At 42.8% G+C, this 17,932-nt stretch overlaps 1 protein-coding gene across 2 annotated transcripts in view; it reads left to right on the forward strand.

Moving 5' to 3' along the window:
- The window catches only part of LCP2 (lymphocyte cytosolic protein 2), a 44,858-nt gene that overhangs the window by 25,767 nt on the left and 1,159 nt on the right, over nt 1-17,932 (forward strand). For both annotated transcript variants that reach the window (XM_077757333.1, XM_077757334.1), the window contains 12 exons: nt 406-472; nt 577-660; nt 3,418-3,443; nt 3,547-3,566; nt 3,665-3,772; nt 5,861-5,891; nt 8,097-8,109; nt 8,789-8,918; nt 10,300-10,349; nt 13,695-13,789; nt 14,397-14,474; nt 15,896-16,051. In XM_077757333.1, coding sequence (XP_077613459.1) covers nt 406-472; nt 577-660; nt 3,418-3,443; nt 3,547-3,566; nt 3,665-3,772; nt 5,861-5,891; nt 8,097-8,109; nt 8,789-8,918; nt 10,300-10,349; nt 13,695-13,789; nt 14,397-14,474; nt 15,896-16,051 — 858 coding nt within the window. The remainder of the gene's footprint in view (nt 1-405; nt 473-576; nt 661-3,417; nt 3,444-3,546; nt 3,567-3,664; nt 3,773-5,860; nt 5,892-8,096; nt 8,110-8,788; nt 8,919-10,299; nt 10,350-13,694; nt 13,790-14,396; nt 14,475-15,895; nt 16,052-17,932) is intronic.

Consider the following 17,932-nt stretch of genomic DNA (forward strand, 5'->3'; position numbering starts at 1 on the left):
AGCTGGGGAAAGAGCATTCTAGGCAGAGGAAAGCACAAATACCAAGATGAGAAAGAGGGCATGAGCTTGAGATTTTGCAGGAACTGCAAGAAGACATTTAGAGTGGGAGCCCAGTGTGCACTGGAGAGAGGAGTCTAAGAGGGAGTCAGAAGGGTGGGCACACGACCAGTTGTTATTGTGTTCCCAATGTGATAGGGGCCTCCCGAGGGCTTGGCAGGGGAGTGACATGCTCACTACCTTGGATGAAAGAGTTTGGGATGGGAAGCTCAGGTAACAGGCTACTATCCAGGTGAAAAACGGAGATGAAGAAAGTGAACAGAGTGAGATTTGGGGGGATACGGTCACCAGGACTTGTGGATGTGTCATCATGAGGTGCTACCTAACGTGTGGCTCTTTTTTAAACAGCCACCCCCCCCACCCCAGGCCAACCACGAAGAGCCTAGCAGAAGTAGAAACCATAAACCAGCAAAGCGTAAGTACGGGGGCTTCCCTCTCTTGCCCACCAGCGTACCCATCCCCTCACCCCCAGCCAACTGCCTTCTTCTTTTAATTGACTTCAGTCTTTTTCCCTTCCAGTCCCTGCTCCTTCCATAGACAGAAGCACGAAACCTCCCCTCGATCGTTCGTTAGCCCCGTTTGACAGAGAGCCCTTCACACTAGGTTGGTATCGCTCTATATGATGCATTGTAACAATGTCCAGTATGTATAGAGTGCTTATGGCATGATTTACACATGTATGCCCACAATCATAATGATACTATAAAGCGAGACTATTAGAATCGTCCTCATTTCGCATATGGGGCAACTGAGGCACAAAGAGATAACTTTCCCAGATCACTAAGCTACCAAGTGATGGTGTAGAGACCCAAGTGGAGATCAGACTGACTGCAGAGCTCCCGCTGTTCGCCTGTGCGAGGCCTGCTTCTTCATGGCTGTGATGTGTACCCACATCTCATTGTCCTCCTGACAGACGGTGCAGGGGGCGTCGTAGTGCAGAAGACAGACGGTCCGGGAGAGCTACTGTCAGCTGCCCTGGCTGCTACCTAGCAGCTTACTGACCACAGGGACCGTAGGTTTTCAGTTGTCACCTTTGTAAGGTGGCTGTTCTCTAAGTAGAAATGCTTTATGAAACTCTAAGGTGCTATTCAAGTGTGAGGATTGTTTATGGTTGTACACGTGCAATTATCAAACCGGGGGTATCCTACAGTCCTTTCCTCCCAGAATTGACCCACAATGTTCTTGGATTACAGCTATCTCTATATAAAGCTATTTCCAATTCAATTCTAAAACATAGCTACCACTTATTGAGCACCTACTATGGGGCAAGTGCTTTACCTACCCCAAATAATTTACCTACATTATCCTTACTCCAACCCAACAAAGGAAGTGTATTATTACCCCCATTTTGTAGACAATGAGAAGTTGAATAATTTTTCCAAATTTACATAACTAGGTGCAGGATTTGAAGCCATGTCTTTCTGACTTTGATGTGGGTGCTCTTTTCTACCACATCGTGCTGCGGTTGGGAGACCCTGGATTTTCCTTGATATGGGGTAGAGGGTCCTGGGGAGGGAGCTACAAACATTGAGGGACAAGGAGCCCAGAGACCCAGCCCCACCCAACCTTCCTGGCCTGTACCCTGAGCAAGGCATTTAGGCTTTTGTGACCTAAGGTTCCTCTCTGCAAATGAATTTCAGTTCTTGGATTTGAGGCTCCTGCTTGCTGCTTTTCCCTGACCTGCACCACAGCTCTGATGACACGCAAAGCTGTGTGGGTTCCTTGAGATTAGAGTGGTCTGCTGCAGAGGGCTATTCAAGTTATGTGAAAAGGAAGGCGGACAGACTCAACTTCAGACTCCACGTGTGCTTACGCCCACAAGTCAAAGTGTCAGGAGAGTGGGATACTGACATCAAACCCTTCAGAGTCACCTCCTGAACAAAGGTTATCTTTGAAAAGGATTCTTTTTAAAAAATTGAAATACACCCTCTCTTGACAATACCTACAACTGAATTACTTCCTTGTCTGTGATGTTTTGAGAGAACTAACCTCTAACAGAGCTCTGATTCTTAACAAAGACTCTTAACAGAGTGCCCAAAGAATCTGTATAAATCAGAAAAAAAAAATTTTGAAGAAAATCTATGTAAGCCTAAGAATATAAACATAAGTTTTCTGGGTAACCCTTCAAAGTTGAGTTTTTATCCTAAGCCAAAGTTTTGTGAATAATATACATTTCTTATACCACCAAAATGGTCTACTCCTGGGCAGTGAATTCTTCACAGTAGGACAAAATTCTTGGGACTTCTTAATGGTGTGGGCTGTACCTCATGTTGTGAAAATCATATCATCATTCACCATCGGGTGTTAACTGTACAGAGGTCTAGGAGGGAGGGAAAGAGAGAAATACCTAGCAGCTTTCAGCACCCATGTATCATGTGCCTGACACTGCATATAAATTGTCACCTGATCTTTACAACAAACCTATGCATTTTAGACCTATAATCCTGATTTTACAGGTGAGAAACTAGAGACTCAGAGACTTTAAGGAACTTGTTCAAGGTGTACAGAATTTGCTGGTAGACCTGGCTGAATACAGTTAAGTGGTACTTCTACTGTACTGAAGACATAGGACATAATCTACTCCAAGGGACTTCAGACAGAATAAAAACAAAGTGCTTTGAATAGCTCTGCAATGCTGAGTTCTCAGGTACACCTAGCGTTTCTTCAGGAAGCCTGAAGCCTGCAGGTCAGCTCTTCTAAGAGAAAAAAAAAGTAAAAGGAAAAAAAACCCCAAAACCCAACACAATTAAAACAAAATGATTTGCTTTCTATCAGGACAATCTCCTGAAATGCTCTTCTCCAAATTAAATGTTTTCCCAGAAAATAAGTGCAACACTTTATATGATGTCAAGTGTACCACAGGATTGGAGAAAAATTAACCCCTCCATGGCAAATGGGTTTACTTCAGAAATAAACTTAGGCTATAGTCAGTAAAAGAGGCATAAAATCCCCAAGGGACATTAATCCTTCTTACCATCAGTCACATAAAATAAAATGTTGAAAAGAATCACAGAATACAGAATCCTGTTTCTATGTACACAACTCTGTATGATCTTGGGCAAGTCACTTCATTTCTCTGAGCCTGTAAAATTAGGTGCTCTACATTGGGATCTTCCAGAGAGAGAGAGCATGAGCGAGGGAGGGGCAGAGAGAGGGAGACAGAGAATCTGAAGCAGGCTCTGTGCTGTCAGTGCAGAGCCTGATGTGGGGCTTGAACCTACGAACCATGAGATCATGGAGTGAGCTGAAGTTGGACGCTTAACCAACTGAGCCATCCAGGCGCCCCCCCACACTAGGTTTTAATATTTCATTCTGAGCTGATAAGGTATTCAAAGCCTGCCTGCTATTTGTCATTTACAGGAAAGAAGCCGGCGTTTCCTGACAAGGTAAGATGTTGCCCTATTTTGTTTTGTTTTGATTTTATTTTCTATCTTGTCTTTATTCTGAGAAGTGCTAGGACACTCACATGTCTTCCCTCCTGTCTTACAGCCCTCGGCCCCAGTGGGAAGGTAAGGTGCCTTGATGCATCCGTGCGAGGGTACACGGTATATGCTGTAGAAACACAGTTCAGTTTCTTCCCCACACCGCCTTTCTCTCAACTCTGCAGGCCTCTCGGGGAGCATTTACCCAAGATGCAAAAGCCTCCTTTACTGCCAGCCGCCGAAAGGCATGACAGAAGTAGCCCCCTGCCAGGGAAGAAGCCACCTGTGCCAAGGTAATTGTCTTCTGTTGCCTGAGTCTGTCATTCAGAGAGCAGTGACGTCAATAATTTGCCTGGCATTAGCCTACAACAGAACTGAACGTCAGGGGTGTTCCCGGCGAGGAGTGGACTGTTTGCTGCTATGGCTTGAGGAATTCTGGCTTTTCAGGTTGGATGTCAAGTTCTGAGTCCCTCTGAAGACAGATGATAGTGACCTAGCAAAGAAAGAACTGGAGAGGTTCTCCGTCAGGAGGAGAGGAATGATCACTGTTGGTGGAGAACTCATCCTCAGCTGGTCGTAAACGTGTGCTTGTGTTTTCCTTCCATCTCAGTACATGGGAACTGCAGCTTCCACTTTATTTTTCAAGACAGGCAGCAGATAGGAAATAAGTGGGAGAAGTTTTTAGGTCGCTGTGGCTTCCTCACTATTAAACCACATTTTATAATGGCAGAATGCTGAAGTCTGCTCAAATATTTCTAAATTTATTGTAAAGTCTTTTGGGGCCTACGTACCAAATGGCATAAATGTATCTGGTGTCAGGTCTAACCTTATTACTGACTAAGGGCAGAGCCCAGGCTTCTGATTTTCCCATCAGGAATCCATCAGGATTCAAACTATTGCTGTTGCTTGGCTAGCGTGATGATTAAATCAGAGCCAGGACTAAAGTATACCAAAAAACCCTCAGTTATCAAGTTAACATTTTAATGTTAGGAATAATTTTATTTATTTTTATTTTTTTAAGTTTTTAAGGTTTATTTTATTTTTAAGATATATAGAGAGAGAAACAGAATGCGAGCAGGGGAGAGGCAGAGAAGGAGACACAGAATCTGAAGCAGGCTCCAAGCTCTGAGCTGTCAGCACAGAGCCCAACACGGGGCTTGAACCCACAAATCGTGAGATCATGACCTGAGCTGAAGTTAGACGTTCAGCTGAGTGTGCTACCCAGGCGCCCCGTTAATGGAATATTTTTAATGGAATTTTTTAAAAGTTTATTTGAGAGAGAGGAAGAGGAAGAGGGAGAGGGAGAGAGAGAGCGAGAGAGAGCGCAAATTGGCGAGAGAGGCAGAGAGAGAATCCGGGCAGGCTCCGTACTACCAGCACAGAGCCCAATGCGAGGCTGATCTCACAAAAGGTGAGATCATGACCTGAGCTGAAATCAAGAGTCAGATGCTTAAGAGACTGAGCCATCCAGGTGCCCCTAATGGAAAAAATATTTTTTTAATGTTTAATGTTTATTTATTTTTGAGAGAAAGAGAGAGACAGAGTTTAAGCAGGGAAGGGGTAGAAAGAGAGGGAGACACAGAATCTGAAGCAGGTTCCAGGCTCTGAGCTGTCAGCAGAGCCAGGTGTGGGGTTCAAACTCAGACTGCAAGATCATGACCTGAGCCAAAGTCAGAGGCTTAACCAACTGAGCCACCCAGGTGCCCCTTTAAAAATGTCAATGAATGTAAAAAATATCAACAATGAACAAAATATCAAAATTTCAAATGAACACATGATGGGATGATGACATGTGAAGCATCTGCCAGATAGGAGATGATCACCCCTCTCTCTAAGGGGAACACGATGAGGGCCCAGGCATAGAGCTGCCTGCCATAGCTCTAAGGCAGCGGTCACCACATTTGTCTGACTGGCTCGTGCAACTGGGAGAAGTCCCACAGCACTAGCACTTTCCAACTGTCTTCCCTTTACCCGAAGGGTGAGCCCTGAGATGGCTGTTTTAAAACATCAGCAAAGGAGAATATTACCTAAGATGTTTTCATTTGCTTGGAGAAACATCTACTCAGTAAAATTTAATAGCTACTAAAGAGTTAGTTTGCTGACTAAACCTTTTTTATATCTATGTAATTATTTGCTGCAGTAGCTAAAAGAATAAAGGTTTGCCTAGCTCAGCTCGCAATAGTGACAGAACATTGAGTCACCAAGCCTTCCCTCCACTTCTGCTCCCCTGCTTTTCTGCTGGGGGGGTTTCTTCCTGTTTTATCACAGCTCAGTGGGTTTGATTTCTCATTATTAGAGTAAGTGAAACCATCTATATTCTGAGGCCGGCTCGCTGAAACTCTTCATGCTCAGTTCTTCTTCTTTGCCCTAATTCATTTCAGGCACGGATGGGGACCAGACAGAAGAGAAAATGTAAGTACAGAATGTTACTTGGTGAATGCTTGGCACGGGAAGATCAGTGCAGGCTCTGTGGAATTTGGGGGCCATGCCAGTCTCAGACTTCACTGAAGCCCAGCACAGGGATCAAGGCCTGCACGCAGTAGGCTCTTAAATACTGGTGCCTGTGGGGCCTCCACCTCTTCCACCCACCCACAGTGCGCACTGCTTAGCTCTTGTTCCTCTGAGAGCTTCCAAGGTGGCTGGGTTCATTGCAGTCCCATCATCAGGTAGAAATTCACAAGGTAAAGTAATGGTTGAAGGAAGGACAAAAGGAAGGGTGCCCAAGAGTCTGGGCTGCACAGCAAAATTGACAAGGTCTCTGTTTTCCCTTTTAATAAATCCATGGCCTGAACAAGAGAGGTAACAGCAGTTATTTAATCCCCGCTAAGTGCATGTTGGCAAGCTATTTACTTTTGGGGAAGCTGTTTGCCTTGGAAACAGCAATGGAAGTTTAATGTCCACTTGAATGAACATCTTATGTCCCAGAAACCCCATCAGTCTCACACAGACTGGGACTGGAGCAGTTGGTCATCCCAGCTTTACACACGGTTTGCATTTAATGACATGAATAAGAAGAAGAATGAAGAATCATTATTTCTTTTTTACTAAGAGGAAATCGAAGCTCAGAAGGGGTAAGATATTCATCACAAGTTGCACAGCTAGTAAGTAGGCAGGACTGGCATCCAGGTCTGTCTGGTCTCCTCTGTGCTATAAGCCCTGAGAAGGTGATCACATCCCTGACACGATTCAAGGACTCAGCCCACAAGTGCCTCTGTGCTAGATGCTCTGCTGGTTCGGATAAAGTGCAAAGATATGAGGGACATGCGGACCCACACACAACACACAACAGACCCCCACGCAATAGCATGCGATCATGGGATGAGCTCCAGAGGCAGAGGGAAGAAAGTGATCCATGGGGCTTGAGGAGTCAGAAGTGATTTGTTAGAGGTGAGATTTATGGTGTCATTGGATGATGGGGAGAGCACAGAATAGAATCATCCTAAGAGAAAGCCCAGGCGCATTCCAGCCTCAGGAATGTCCTGAGCAAAGGCAGGTGGGTGACAATACCTGTTGACCCTGTGGGGACAGCAAGGACAGCAGCTTGGCTGCAGAGCCAAGGGACAAAGGGACAAAAAGGAGACAAACCGTAAGTGAAGGTAACTTTATATTCCTGAGGTTCCCAGGGTTGGGAGGGGTTGATGCTCATGTCATGAGAATCTGAGAGGTGCAGAGAGAAACATGACACGGTTGCAATGGTGTTAAAGAGGGATTTCATCGTTCCCTGAGCCCAGGTGTGTTTAACCATGCGGCCCTTTGCTGGGACGCCCGGCTGGCCACCTAGGATCAGTGATTATAGCTATGATCCTTCTTGTCTTGTCTCAATGGCAGGACTAATGATAGTGCACGTTTACTGAGTACTCCACATATACCAGGAACATGTCATAACGAACGTAATACTTGCAGCAACACTTTGAATAAGGTGGTCTTTCTTTACCAGTGTGCTGGCCTACCAAAACAAGCCCAAGTTGACAGCTGTGGTCTGCTTGTCAATGGCAAAATCGTTTCGCCTCTCCAAACAGCATTTCTTATCTGAGGAGTGTATCATATAGCTCCTCCCTTGCCTGTTTCTCGAAGGCTGCCTGAAGATAAATGCTAAGCAATGTAGACACACCTTGTAAGCCACATGATATATAAGGTGGAGTTGCTTTTAAGGGGAGTGACCGAAGAAGGCTGGCCTTGGCCTAGACAAATCAGGGGTCCAATCCATTTCTGTAACCCTTGGCAACCATTAGGACTCCTTTCTGAGTTCCGTGTTTCCATTTGTAAAAAGAGGACGTTAAATTTTTAAGGGGTTGCTAGGAGAATTGGATGAGATACCGTGTATAAATAATAGTAGATACTGCCATTATTATTGTGTCCTTAGGCCCTCTTGGACACCTCAGAACCTATTTTATATTAATTATGTAAGGAGAGTCTCAGAGTAGAGTGTCCTTAATGATTGTTTGTATTAAGAAATTATGAACCACTTAGCAAGTTCTACTGTTCTCCACAATATATTATGGAGACATACAACTGCTAAAGAAAGAAACAGACATTTATGTGATTGAGAAATGCAGTTCTTTTAGGAATTGTGTTTTGATGAAAGGTTAATACCTTTTTTTCCCTTCTCTTTACCAGGATGAAGATGATGGTATGTTCAGAAAAGCTTTCATATAACTTGTAACTCATTCCTTCATTTTCCTGCTCAAGAATTTACATGGAATTATTTAGTACAGAAGCCCCACAGACATAATTATAACAGATTAGTGTTAAGTAAACAAAGATCATTTGGTATACTTCATAACTATAATAAAATGGAATTGTCTGGGTTCCCAAAGAGAACTGTTACTTTCGTAAGTAACGGTGCAAATGACTTAATATGCAGCAAAATTAAAAATTGCATATATGGTTTGGTAGAAAAATGTCTAATGTTTATGCGTTCTAACACAGGAAAGGAGCACTAACTGCAGATAAATGAGATAGCATAAAATTTGGCTTACATAAAACAAAACTTGTGAATCATTTCTAACTTCATATGGTTTCCAACTGACAATTTTCTGCCAAGATAGTGTTTCAAAAATGAAAAAATAAAACAAATGCATATTATAGAGAATGATATAGAATGACAACATTTTAAAGCATTCTAAGGTAGTAAGTCATCTAGAAAAACCGTGAGGTGGGATTCCATTATACCGCTTCATAATTATGTTTGGTCCTTTGGATTTTTCTATCTCCCTGTAGACCACCTGTTGCTAACTGGGGAGCAGCTCTGGAATGTTCTGTGACACCTAGATGCTGACAATCTGTTTTATTTTCCTTTTCCCCCACAGCGCATCAAAGACCTTTGCCTCAGCCCACAATGCTCTCCATGAGCTCCAACACTTTCCCTTCCAGATCCACCAAGCCATCGCCCAAGCACACCCTCCCATCACCTCACATGCCCGGAGCATTCTCTGAAAGGTCTGTGGTAACGTCATTCAGTGCTAACTTAACATCACCCTCAGGTCCGCTGAAAAGAACTAATGACTGGTGGGTTGGGAAAGAAAGAAATGAGCCAGTGGTGGTCAGGCCTGAACACTTTGGGTCTTCAGAAACAAAATCAAGCTGAACATAAAGACCCACACGTGTTAATCCACTGTTATTATTGGGGTCTCTGTGCTTGGGGTTGGAGGCATATAGAATTGACTACCCCATGGTCACGGAGGCAGAATGGACCGTTGGGCAGGGATTCAAGGGAATGTTTTCACTTTGTGAATTAAAACAAACACTCGAGAAACCCAATTAATTTAGGTACTTGGAGTTTATCCAGATTTTGGATGCCAGGACCTAGCTGATGTGCAGATTCACTGCACAGGCTCTGTCCCTAGCAGGCCCACTTTCTCAATAGCAACAGTGTTTCTCAGGGCCCATGATGAGGCTGTCCAGAGGCAGAGGCACTGACAGGAGAAAGACTGGAGCTGTTCCTCCCTAACCAAGCCCAGAGCTGCTCCCTGGTGTCCCCAGAGCCACCAGACTTTTGAGTTTATTCCCTCCTTTATTTTGCGAAGGAAAAAGGGTCCCCACCTTAAATATGGGAGAAAACTTAACCACCAGGAGGACCTCACCATCCCTGCCAGATATCTGGAAAGTTTCTCAAATGTTTTTCATTTTCCATGGGTGCCTCTTGCTCTGATTTTCTGCTATTTCTTCTCATTCTTTTAGCTGGTTTTCTTCTGCCATTTTCCCATTCTGCTTCATCCCACACTGGGCCAAGCCCTGTCCTTCCTTCTGCTGAATACTACTCAGTGACATCGCTGAGTGGCGCTGACTTTTACAGGTTTGGACTAGTGGGCGGGGGAATGACTTCTCTGCACAGAGCAGGAAGCATTTTGGAGCCCCCACCGGTGTCTCCCCCCATCCAGACCCTGAAGATGCTGCTGCAGTGCCACCTGGCCCTCCCTGGGTGTTTCACCCAGCCACCTGCCCTTCAGGCCCTGGAATCCACTGTTCCCAAACCACACGCTCATTCATATATCTTCCTAACCAAAAGAGAAGTCCTCTCCCCAGAGGATGTCTGCCTTTCTCCAAACTCAAAAGCCTTACGCTGCAGCCAACCTTTAAAACAACCTTCCAGTACCCTTTACAGGTTATATTGTCTCAGCTTGCGGCATCTGTTAGAATTTGGGACAGCAGTGACATGTGCCCCAACAGCCCCTCCTCTTTGCTCAGCAGCTGCAGCATCAGGGAGGGCTGGCAGTAGTCAAGGATGAAGCAGCATTCTCCGCGCGTTTCCCTAGCCCAGCCTCCCCATCGGCCCCTTCAACCCAGCCCAACTCAACTCAGTTCTTTTCTGTCTCCGCAGTAACACTGGCTTTCCACAGAGTGCCTCCCTGCCGCCATACTTCTCACAAGGTTTGTACTCTGGGCTCTAGTGACCTACTCCAGGCAACATGCCTCCAAGACTGGATTCTAACCTGTCCCAAAGCCTTGTGGCAAAGGTTTGGTTATTTCCTAAAAACCAGACAATCTGCTTTCTCACTCAGTACTTGATTCAGTTTCTGTGGTGTGCTAAGGGGTACTGGAATGCTAGGATGTTACATATGTGTGCGTGTGTGCACGTGCAGGCGCGCACGCGCGCGCGCACACACACACACACACACAGTCCACTTCAGAAAGGCAGCTTGGCCTTGATCTTCCCACAGAGAGCTTTTCCTCCCTGCTATTTTTAGATGGTGCTCAGGGTAGTGCTTGACTTTCTCTGTAGCGTTAGGTTTCTATGATCCACCCTTGAGTTGTGTTGAAGAATATGATTAAAACAGACTAAAAGAACACAACACCCCAAGATTCTGACTCAGTAAGTCTGGACGAGGACCTGCATTTTTAATAATACCTTCTCTGGTGTCCATGACAAGTATCTGCTGAGAGTGCTCTCAAACTTTAATATGAATACAGATGACTTGAGAATTAAATTAAAATTCAGATTCTAATTCAGTGGATCTAGGGTGGGGTATGAGATTCTGCATTTCTAGCAAGTTCTCATATGATGCTGATACTACTGATCCACGGACCACTCTGAGCAGCAGCAAAGGCCTACAAAGTAGGACTAGACTGTGCTTACTTTTTAGCCTTAGAGACTTGTAACTGACTGGCACATACTAGGCACTTTTAAAAATGTCTGTTGAATGACTGAGTGTCAAATGACTGTGGAAAGTTACCCAACTCTAGTAAATAGATTTTCATCATACCAGGAAGCTTGCAGAGTGTTGCCAGATTTTCTGATTATTTTTTTCAAGAAATACTGTAAGTGTGGCCTTTAATATGAAATTACCTGATTTTTAAAGGTTGACTTAAAATTTTTAAAAAATTAATGTTTATCTTTGAAAGAGAGAGAGAGAGAAGAGAGACAGAGACAGAGAGAAGAGAGAGAGAGAAGGAGGGAGAGAGGGACAGAGAGAGATGGAGACACAGGTCCAAAGCAGGCTCCAGGCTCCAAGCTGTCAGCACTGAGCCTGACACGGGGCCCAAGCTCACAAACTGTGAGATCATGACTGGAGCTGAAGTCTGACGTTTAACTGACTGACCCACCCAGGTGCCCCCATAAAGGCACACTTAGTGAGGAACAACCCTACCCCCACCTTTTTGGTCATAGTACACATACAAGAACACAGCATGTGCTATAAATAGAAAAGTATATTAGTACTTGAAGTATAGCTCATGAGTAAAGATTATTTTTAGGAGCACCTCTATTACATTCAGTTGAATACATTATCCCATATATGCGTGAAATCCTTTTGTTGACATCAATGAAATCCATTATGTTTTTAATGTTTCCTAAGCATTTGAGAGTATAGTGAATACTGAGTGGTTTCTGCCATTGCCCTCACATCCCTCAATTTCCCACAGTGTCCACAATTCACTCTGTTTCGTGAACCCACATTGTGTTACCTGCCTGGCATCTAAGCTTCAGACATTTATAGCGGTGTCTCTCAAAGTATGTTCCACACACACTCAGTTTTATGGGTTGATGTTGGGGGTTATTAATAAAATAATATAATAATATAATTCGGGGAAGGAATGCTTACCTTAAGCAAAATTGATCCTTTTCCCCCTAAGACCACTAGGATATCTGGTCCTCAGTCTTCTCCATTGGTTGTCCCAATGTTAGGAACATAAAGAATGGTGTGTATATTATCCAAAAACCCACTCCAGCTCCTTTGAAGATCTCAATAGTAAGGGCAGTGTGTGGATGCAATAAAAAGTAGTATATTTTCTGCTGTATACATATATGATTTTATGGTGCTGACCTGCAAATGCAGAAGCAGAAAGAGAATAATTCCATGCAGCATAGGCCTTGGTTATATCCATAACTATATAGTTAGGTTTCATTCATTCAATACACTGTATAAAAGCCCCTGCCATGTTGGACCACAAAGGTGGTGACAAGGAACATCTGTTTAGGCCGTGGGAGTCTTAAGAAGGAGGATCAACAGTTCAGGGCAGTCTGATCTGCTTATTTAGAAGCAGGCAATGAACACCATGGTGAACAATTGTGCCAGCAGGGCTCAGGAGACTTCAGCCCTTCCTAGGTAATTCTCCTCACTTGGCAACCTGGGCAGGCATATTGTGGATGGCAGAACCCTGCCGCAGAACCGTGTGGAGTGCTTGTTAAGTGCAGATTGGGTGATTCAAATTCTCCCTGGGATTCTTACTTATGCCCAATAATGTTTGGGAATCATGGGTTCAAGTCTTGACTCTGCTGCTAGGAGCACATGATTCATTCAGACTCTGAGCCTCTGTTTCCTCATACTCAAAAAGAAGAGAATACCCATCTTGCGGTGTTGCTGTGAGGACTAAAGAAAGGGTACACGGGTGCCTTACTCAAGGCCTGGGCAGCGTAGTGCTGAATAAATATTTGTTGAATAAATGAATGAAATGACACATGAATAATTCAGAGAACATTCAGCTCACAGAATTTTTTAGTTCTTAACAGCTGTCCTGGCATATAGAAAACAGTCTTGGCAATTACAACACAATCAAACCTTTCCTGAGATTAGGAAACACATCCTCTGAAAATTTCAGGGAACCGTAAACAAGAAAATACCACGTTAGGTAAGGTGAGACATGAATGCTGGGTAATTTATAGGTGCCTAACAAAGACTTCCTCATTGACCAGGTAGTTGGTAGGGTCTTCTGTGAGAGCTGAACACTTCTACCTCTTTAGAAAATTCAGTAAAGAAAAGTAGGTAGCAGTCTGGTTCTAGAAGCTGACAATATTTTCAAGGTAATTTCACTTTGTCTTGGGTAACTTACATTTCCTTTTGTGTAAAACAATGAGAACATAATTATCTTTATTACTGCATTGTCACCCTATCAGTGGTTGGAAACCCCTTCTGGGTGTGCTGGAGTCGGAAAAATTGGTCTCTTAAATATTATGTTTGATGATCACATCAAACTACGGTGACTTTTTCATTAATGGACTAGTTATTTTATATGATGTAACATGCCCATTTAAGAAATCACTCATGTTGATGAGACTGTTCTCAAAATCTCACTGGCATGGCTACAGAACAGTGCCTGCCTGCACAGCCAACAGCCCTTGTCGTTCTGAACAAGTGACAATTATTTCTGAAGCTATGGCTTCTTCAAATGTTAATTGCTGGGAACAATTGCAAGGGCATTTTAGGGGGGAAATGTATGACAGAAAATGAAAAATAGCATACAGCAAACTAACTTTCAAAATGCTATGTACTTTTGAAGGCCTGAGCAACAGACCGCCTCCCAGAGCTGAAGGCAGAAACTTCTCCTTACCAGTTCCAAACAAACCTCGACCACTGTCTCCTGGGGAAGAAGAGGTAATAAAGCACATGTTTTTATGTTATTTTATTTTTTTCCCCAGCAAGTAACCAAAGCTCCCATTGCATACTCCTTTGTATTTTTATTGTTATTTTAAATTACCTTTAATTTTTTTTTTAGCGAAAAAAATTTAAAGGGGAGGGTCCAGATAAAAATTATGTTCTTTTTCCTTGGTATTTTTCCAGACTCTTCCAATAGCAAATGCGTGTTTTGTATTAATGAGAAAAATAATTCTATTCTTCATTTGTCTTCTAGCTTATGACCTTGAATAAATCACTTAACTGCTCATTAACCCCAATTTTTTATTAAATATATTCTACTAAACTGAAGAAATTATAACATCTCTATCTTTCCTGATTAAAGGTTCCATTATATACAGAATGCTTATTCACAACTACCTGGCAACCATGATAAAAAGCAGTTCAATCAAAATATCTTCTAGTTAGCCCCACCTAAGTGATTCTATATTCAAATTAAGAAAGCAAATGTTTCAAAGCTCATGGAACTGAGGTGATGATTTATGAAAATGATTACTTGGAGGCTTTTCTTTTCGCTTACACATATAACTGCAAAATGTATTCAGTTTTTAAAAATTTACATTTTCAGAACTCATTAAATGAAGAGTGGTACGTTTCTTATATTACCCGACCAGAGGCAGAAGCTGCTCTTAGAAAGATAAACCAGGTACTGTGCCAAAGTTTATTTTTAAGTAGTTATAAATATTAATGGAAGGAAAAAAGGGAGCTGGCTTTTATTGAGTGTCAGTTATGGGCTAGGAATTCTGCTAGGTGATATTCATGCTGTTATACCAAGGGGACCCATTAGTGGCAGCTTTACACCTACCAGCATCCATAGCAATGATTCCTAGGATCTGGGAAAAATCTAAATTATGGCAGTCATTCAGTTGGCAGAATCCAAGGAGCTTTTATTAACAAAAAAGGTCTTGTCACAGGAAGCATACCTTATCAAAAGGAGGCTCTTTCCCCCAAACTCCTAACATCTTACTGTTACCATCTTCATTTTTAATACACAACTGCCATCCACACTGATGTGAAGGGATCCATTGTGGAGAGAGGCAGCAGCAAGTTTCTGCCCTTTCCGTGGACATTTCTAGCGGTCCTTAGATTTCCTGTGGTCTGGTACTGAACCTTAACCTTAAATCTATGTATCAGAGAAAGAAGAGCAAAGATCCTTCATCTCTCACATCTTGAGTCTGTAAGAATAATTTGCAATATTTGCTGCATATTTAAATCACTTGGGAAACTTTAAAAATCCTGATTCTTGGATTTCACTTGGAGAATGAAGGATTTATTTAGTCCTGTGTTTTGTGTGGGTTCTGAGAGTCTTCAAAACTCAAATTCTAGGCTGTGAATCACTGGTCCACAGGTATATTTGTTGAACAGAAGATATTCTGAATGGAATTTACTCAACTGGAATAAAAACAAAGAAAAGGCATTGTTGCAGATTGACGGCTATTTAAAGCCATTATCATTTTCAATACACAAAGGGGGGAGTTATTTAAATGCTGCCTTACCAATTAATCCTATTTTAATATTAGATTTTTACAGTATTAATATTATGTAGCAATAATTTATGGAATGACATTTTAAAGTACACGACAAATCCCACTATTTCAGTAAATAGAAAAAAAGGTGGTAAGAACACAAGACAGTCCACATTTGTTTATGTTCAGGTACTTACTGATGTACATTTTATGTGGAGATCATGAGGTTTTAAAATGGGTGAATGTCATAGGCATTTGGGTATTTCCTGACTTTGGCTGTGGAAATAAGGGTTAGGGAATTAGCTCCCAGGAGTAGGAAGATAAATCTTCAGTTAACCAATAAAGTCCTTATTTTGTCTGGCCCTGTATCCACTCAACGACTTGTAATTTGTTTTATAACTGAAAAAAAGGGGACTTTTGCTGCCTCTTGACAATCAAGAAATCCATGACACATGGGACTGTAATGGTTCAGGGCGCTACATGTTCACTGACTTGTCAACTGGGAAGTTTCCATATCTCTCGAGGCTTGTCTACTGCTCTTACAGGCAACAGAAGTATTGCCATTTATTGCTCACATAATAATAAGAATTTATTATTTTAGGATGGCACTTTTCTCGTTAGAGACAGCTCTAAAAAAACAATAACCAATCCATACGTCCTCATGGTGTTGTATAAAGATAAAGTTTACAACATCCAGATCCGTTATCAAGAGGAAAGCCAAGTCTACTTGTTGGGAACAGGACTCCGAGGTAAAGAGGTAAGGAACCCTAGTTGCAAAATTTACCCAAATCCTTTGTTTATGACATTCTGCATACCTACCTATATGGAAGCTTGCTGTAACATTCTTTGGGGGCCATACTGTCTGGCAACTTTAGAGTTAAATCACATTGGTGAAGTCCTTCCTTTACTGGAAGGAAATAAAGTGACAATAGCTACCTCTGCCATGGGGTCTTTCTTGTATCTTCTCTTCCAACTAGTCTAAAATCACATGTATAACTTTTAAATTAAAAAAATTAACATTTAAATTGAAAAATATACAGTTAGACGGTATCAAAGATAAGCCCTTTCTTTCATTCACCTCTGTAACATAATTTTAACATTAAGATTGCAGCATTATTTACAAGGCTGTATTTTAAAACTGACATCTGGTGGCCAACACACACATGAAACGATGCTCAGCATCCCTCCTCATCAGGGAAAAACAAATCAAAACCACACTGAGATACCACCTCACGCCAGTCAGAGTGGCTAAAACGAGCCAATCAGAGAACTCTAGATGCTGGCGAGGATGTGGAGAAACGGGCACCCTCCTACACTCTTGGTGGGAATGTAAACGGGTACAGCCCCTCTGGAAAACAGTGTGGAGGTTCCTCAGGAAACTAACAATAGAACTCCCCTATGACCCAGCAATAGCACTGCTAGGAATTTACCCAAGGGATACAGAAATGCTGATGCATAGGAGCACATGTACCCCAATGTTCATAGCAGCACTCTCCACAATAGCTAAAACATGGAAAGAGCCTAAGTGTCCATCAACAGATGAATGGATCAAGAAGATGTGGTTTATCTATACCATGGAATACTCCATGGCACTGAGAAAGAATGAAATCTGGCCATGTGTAGCAACATGGATGGACCTTGAGGGTGTTATGCTGAGCGAAATAAGTCAGGCAGAGAAGGACAAATATCATATGTTTGCACGTATAGGAGGATTAGGAGGAACTTGACGGAGGAACAAGGGGGAGAAGAAGGGCGGAAATGGTGGGGGAAAGGGAGAGAGGCAAACCATGAGAGACTCTTGAATGCTGACAAAAACTGAGGACTGATGGATGTGGGGGGGTGGGGGGGATGGGCATGGAGGAGGACACTTGTGGGGATGAGCACTGAGTGTTATGTGGAAACTAATTTGACAATAAACTATTTGTTAAAAAAAAAACTGACATCTGGAAAAGTGTAAAAAAAATAGAATTCTTGTTGTGATTATTTAAATACTTGAGTCATTTCTCACTTAAGAGAAATTTTCCTCTCTTTGGTCAATGTTTACGCTAATTACTTTTTGGATGGTAATCTAAAAAACTGCTTTTGCAAAGGAAACTCACAGCTGAACTTAAGCCCCAAACACAGTCTTTAAGTTCAAAGGTCCAGGACGTAGATCGGTTGACTCAAACATTTCCAGAATGAAAAAGAGCTAACCCTTAGACTCCACTCCAAATATTTTTAAGTTGTGCATGTAAATGAGTAGGAAAAAACACATGATTCCGGTCCAATGTTTCAATCACTGGTTCAATGTGGCTAGGGCTGCTTGGTGCTATAGTAGCAGAGAGCTATCTGCTCTCCAGAATTTCTGTTCGTCTGGTGTGAAACCAGAAGTACAAAGCACAGGCTGCAGCCCTGGTGGGGGGCATCCAGTAGAGTGGTCTTGGAGCAAGTACATAATCCTGTGTGGGACCCTATGTGATTCTGACCCACGTCTAGAAGGCTGGATGGGTTTTACTCCAGTCTGGCCATCAGGGATAAGGTGATGAAGGCGATGGGTACAAAGACTTGGCTGCAGAGCCCTTGTGGGTGTGGATATGACAGTGAGGAGAGCAGAGAGATCATGAAGGAACCACTGTGCAATGCTACAGGTATCACCTCC

Source organism: Crocuta crocuta, unplaced genomic scaffold (assembly GCF_008692635.1).
Source record: "Crocuta crocuta isolate KB4526 unplaced genomic scaffold, BGI_CrCroc_1.0 scaffold131, whole genome shotgun sequence".
NCBI lineage: Eukaryota > Metazoa > Chordata > Mammalia > Carnivora > Hyaenidae > Crocuta > Crocuta crocuta.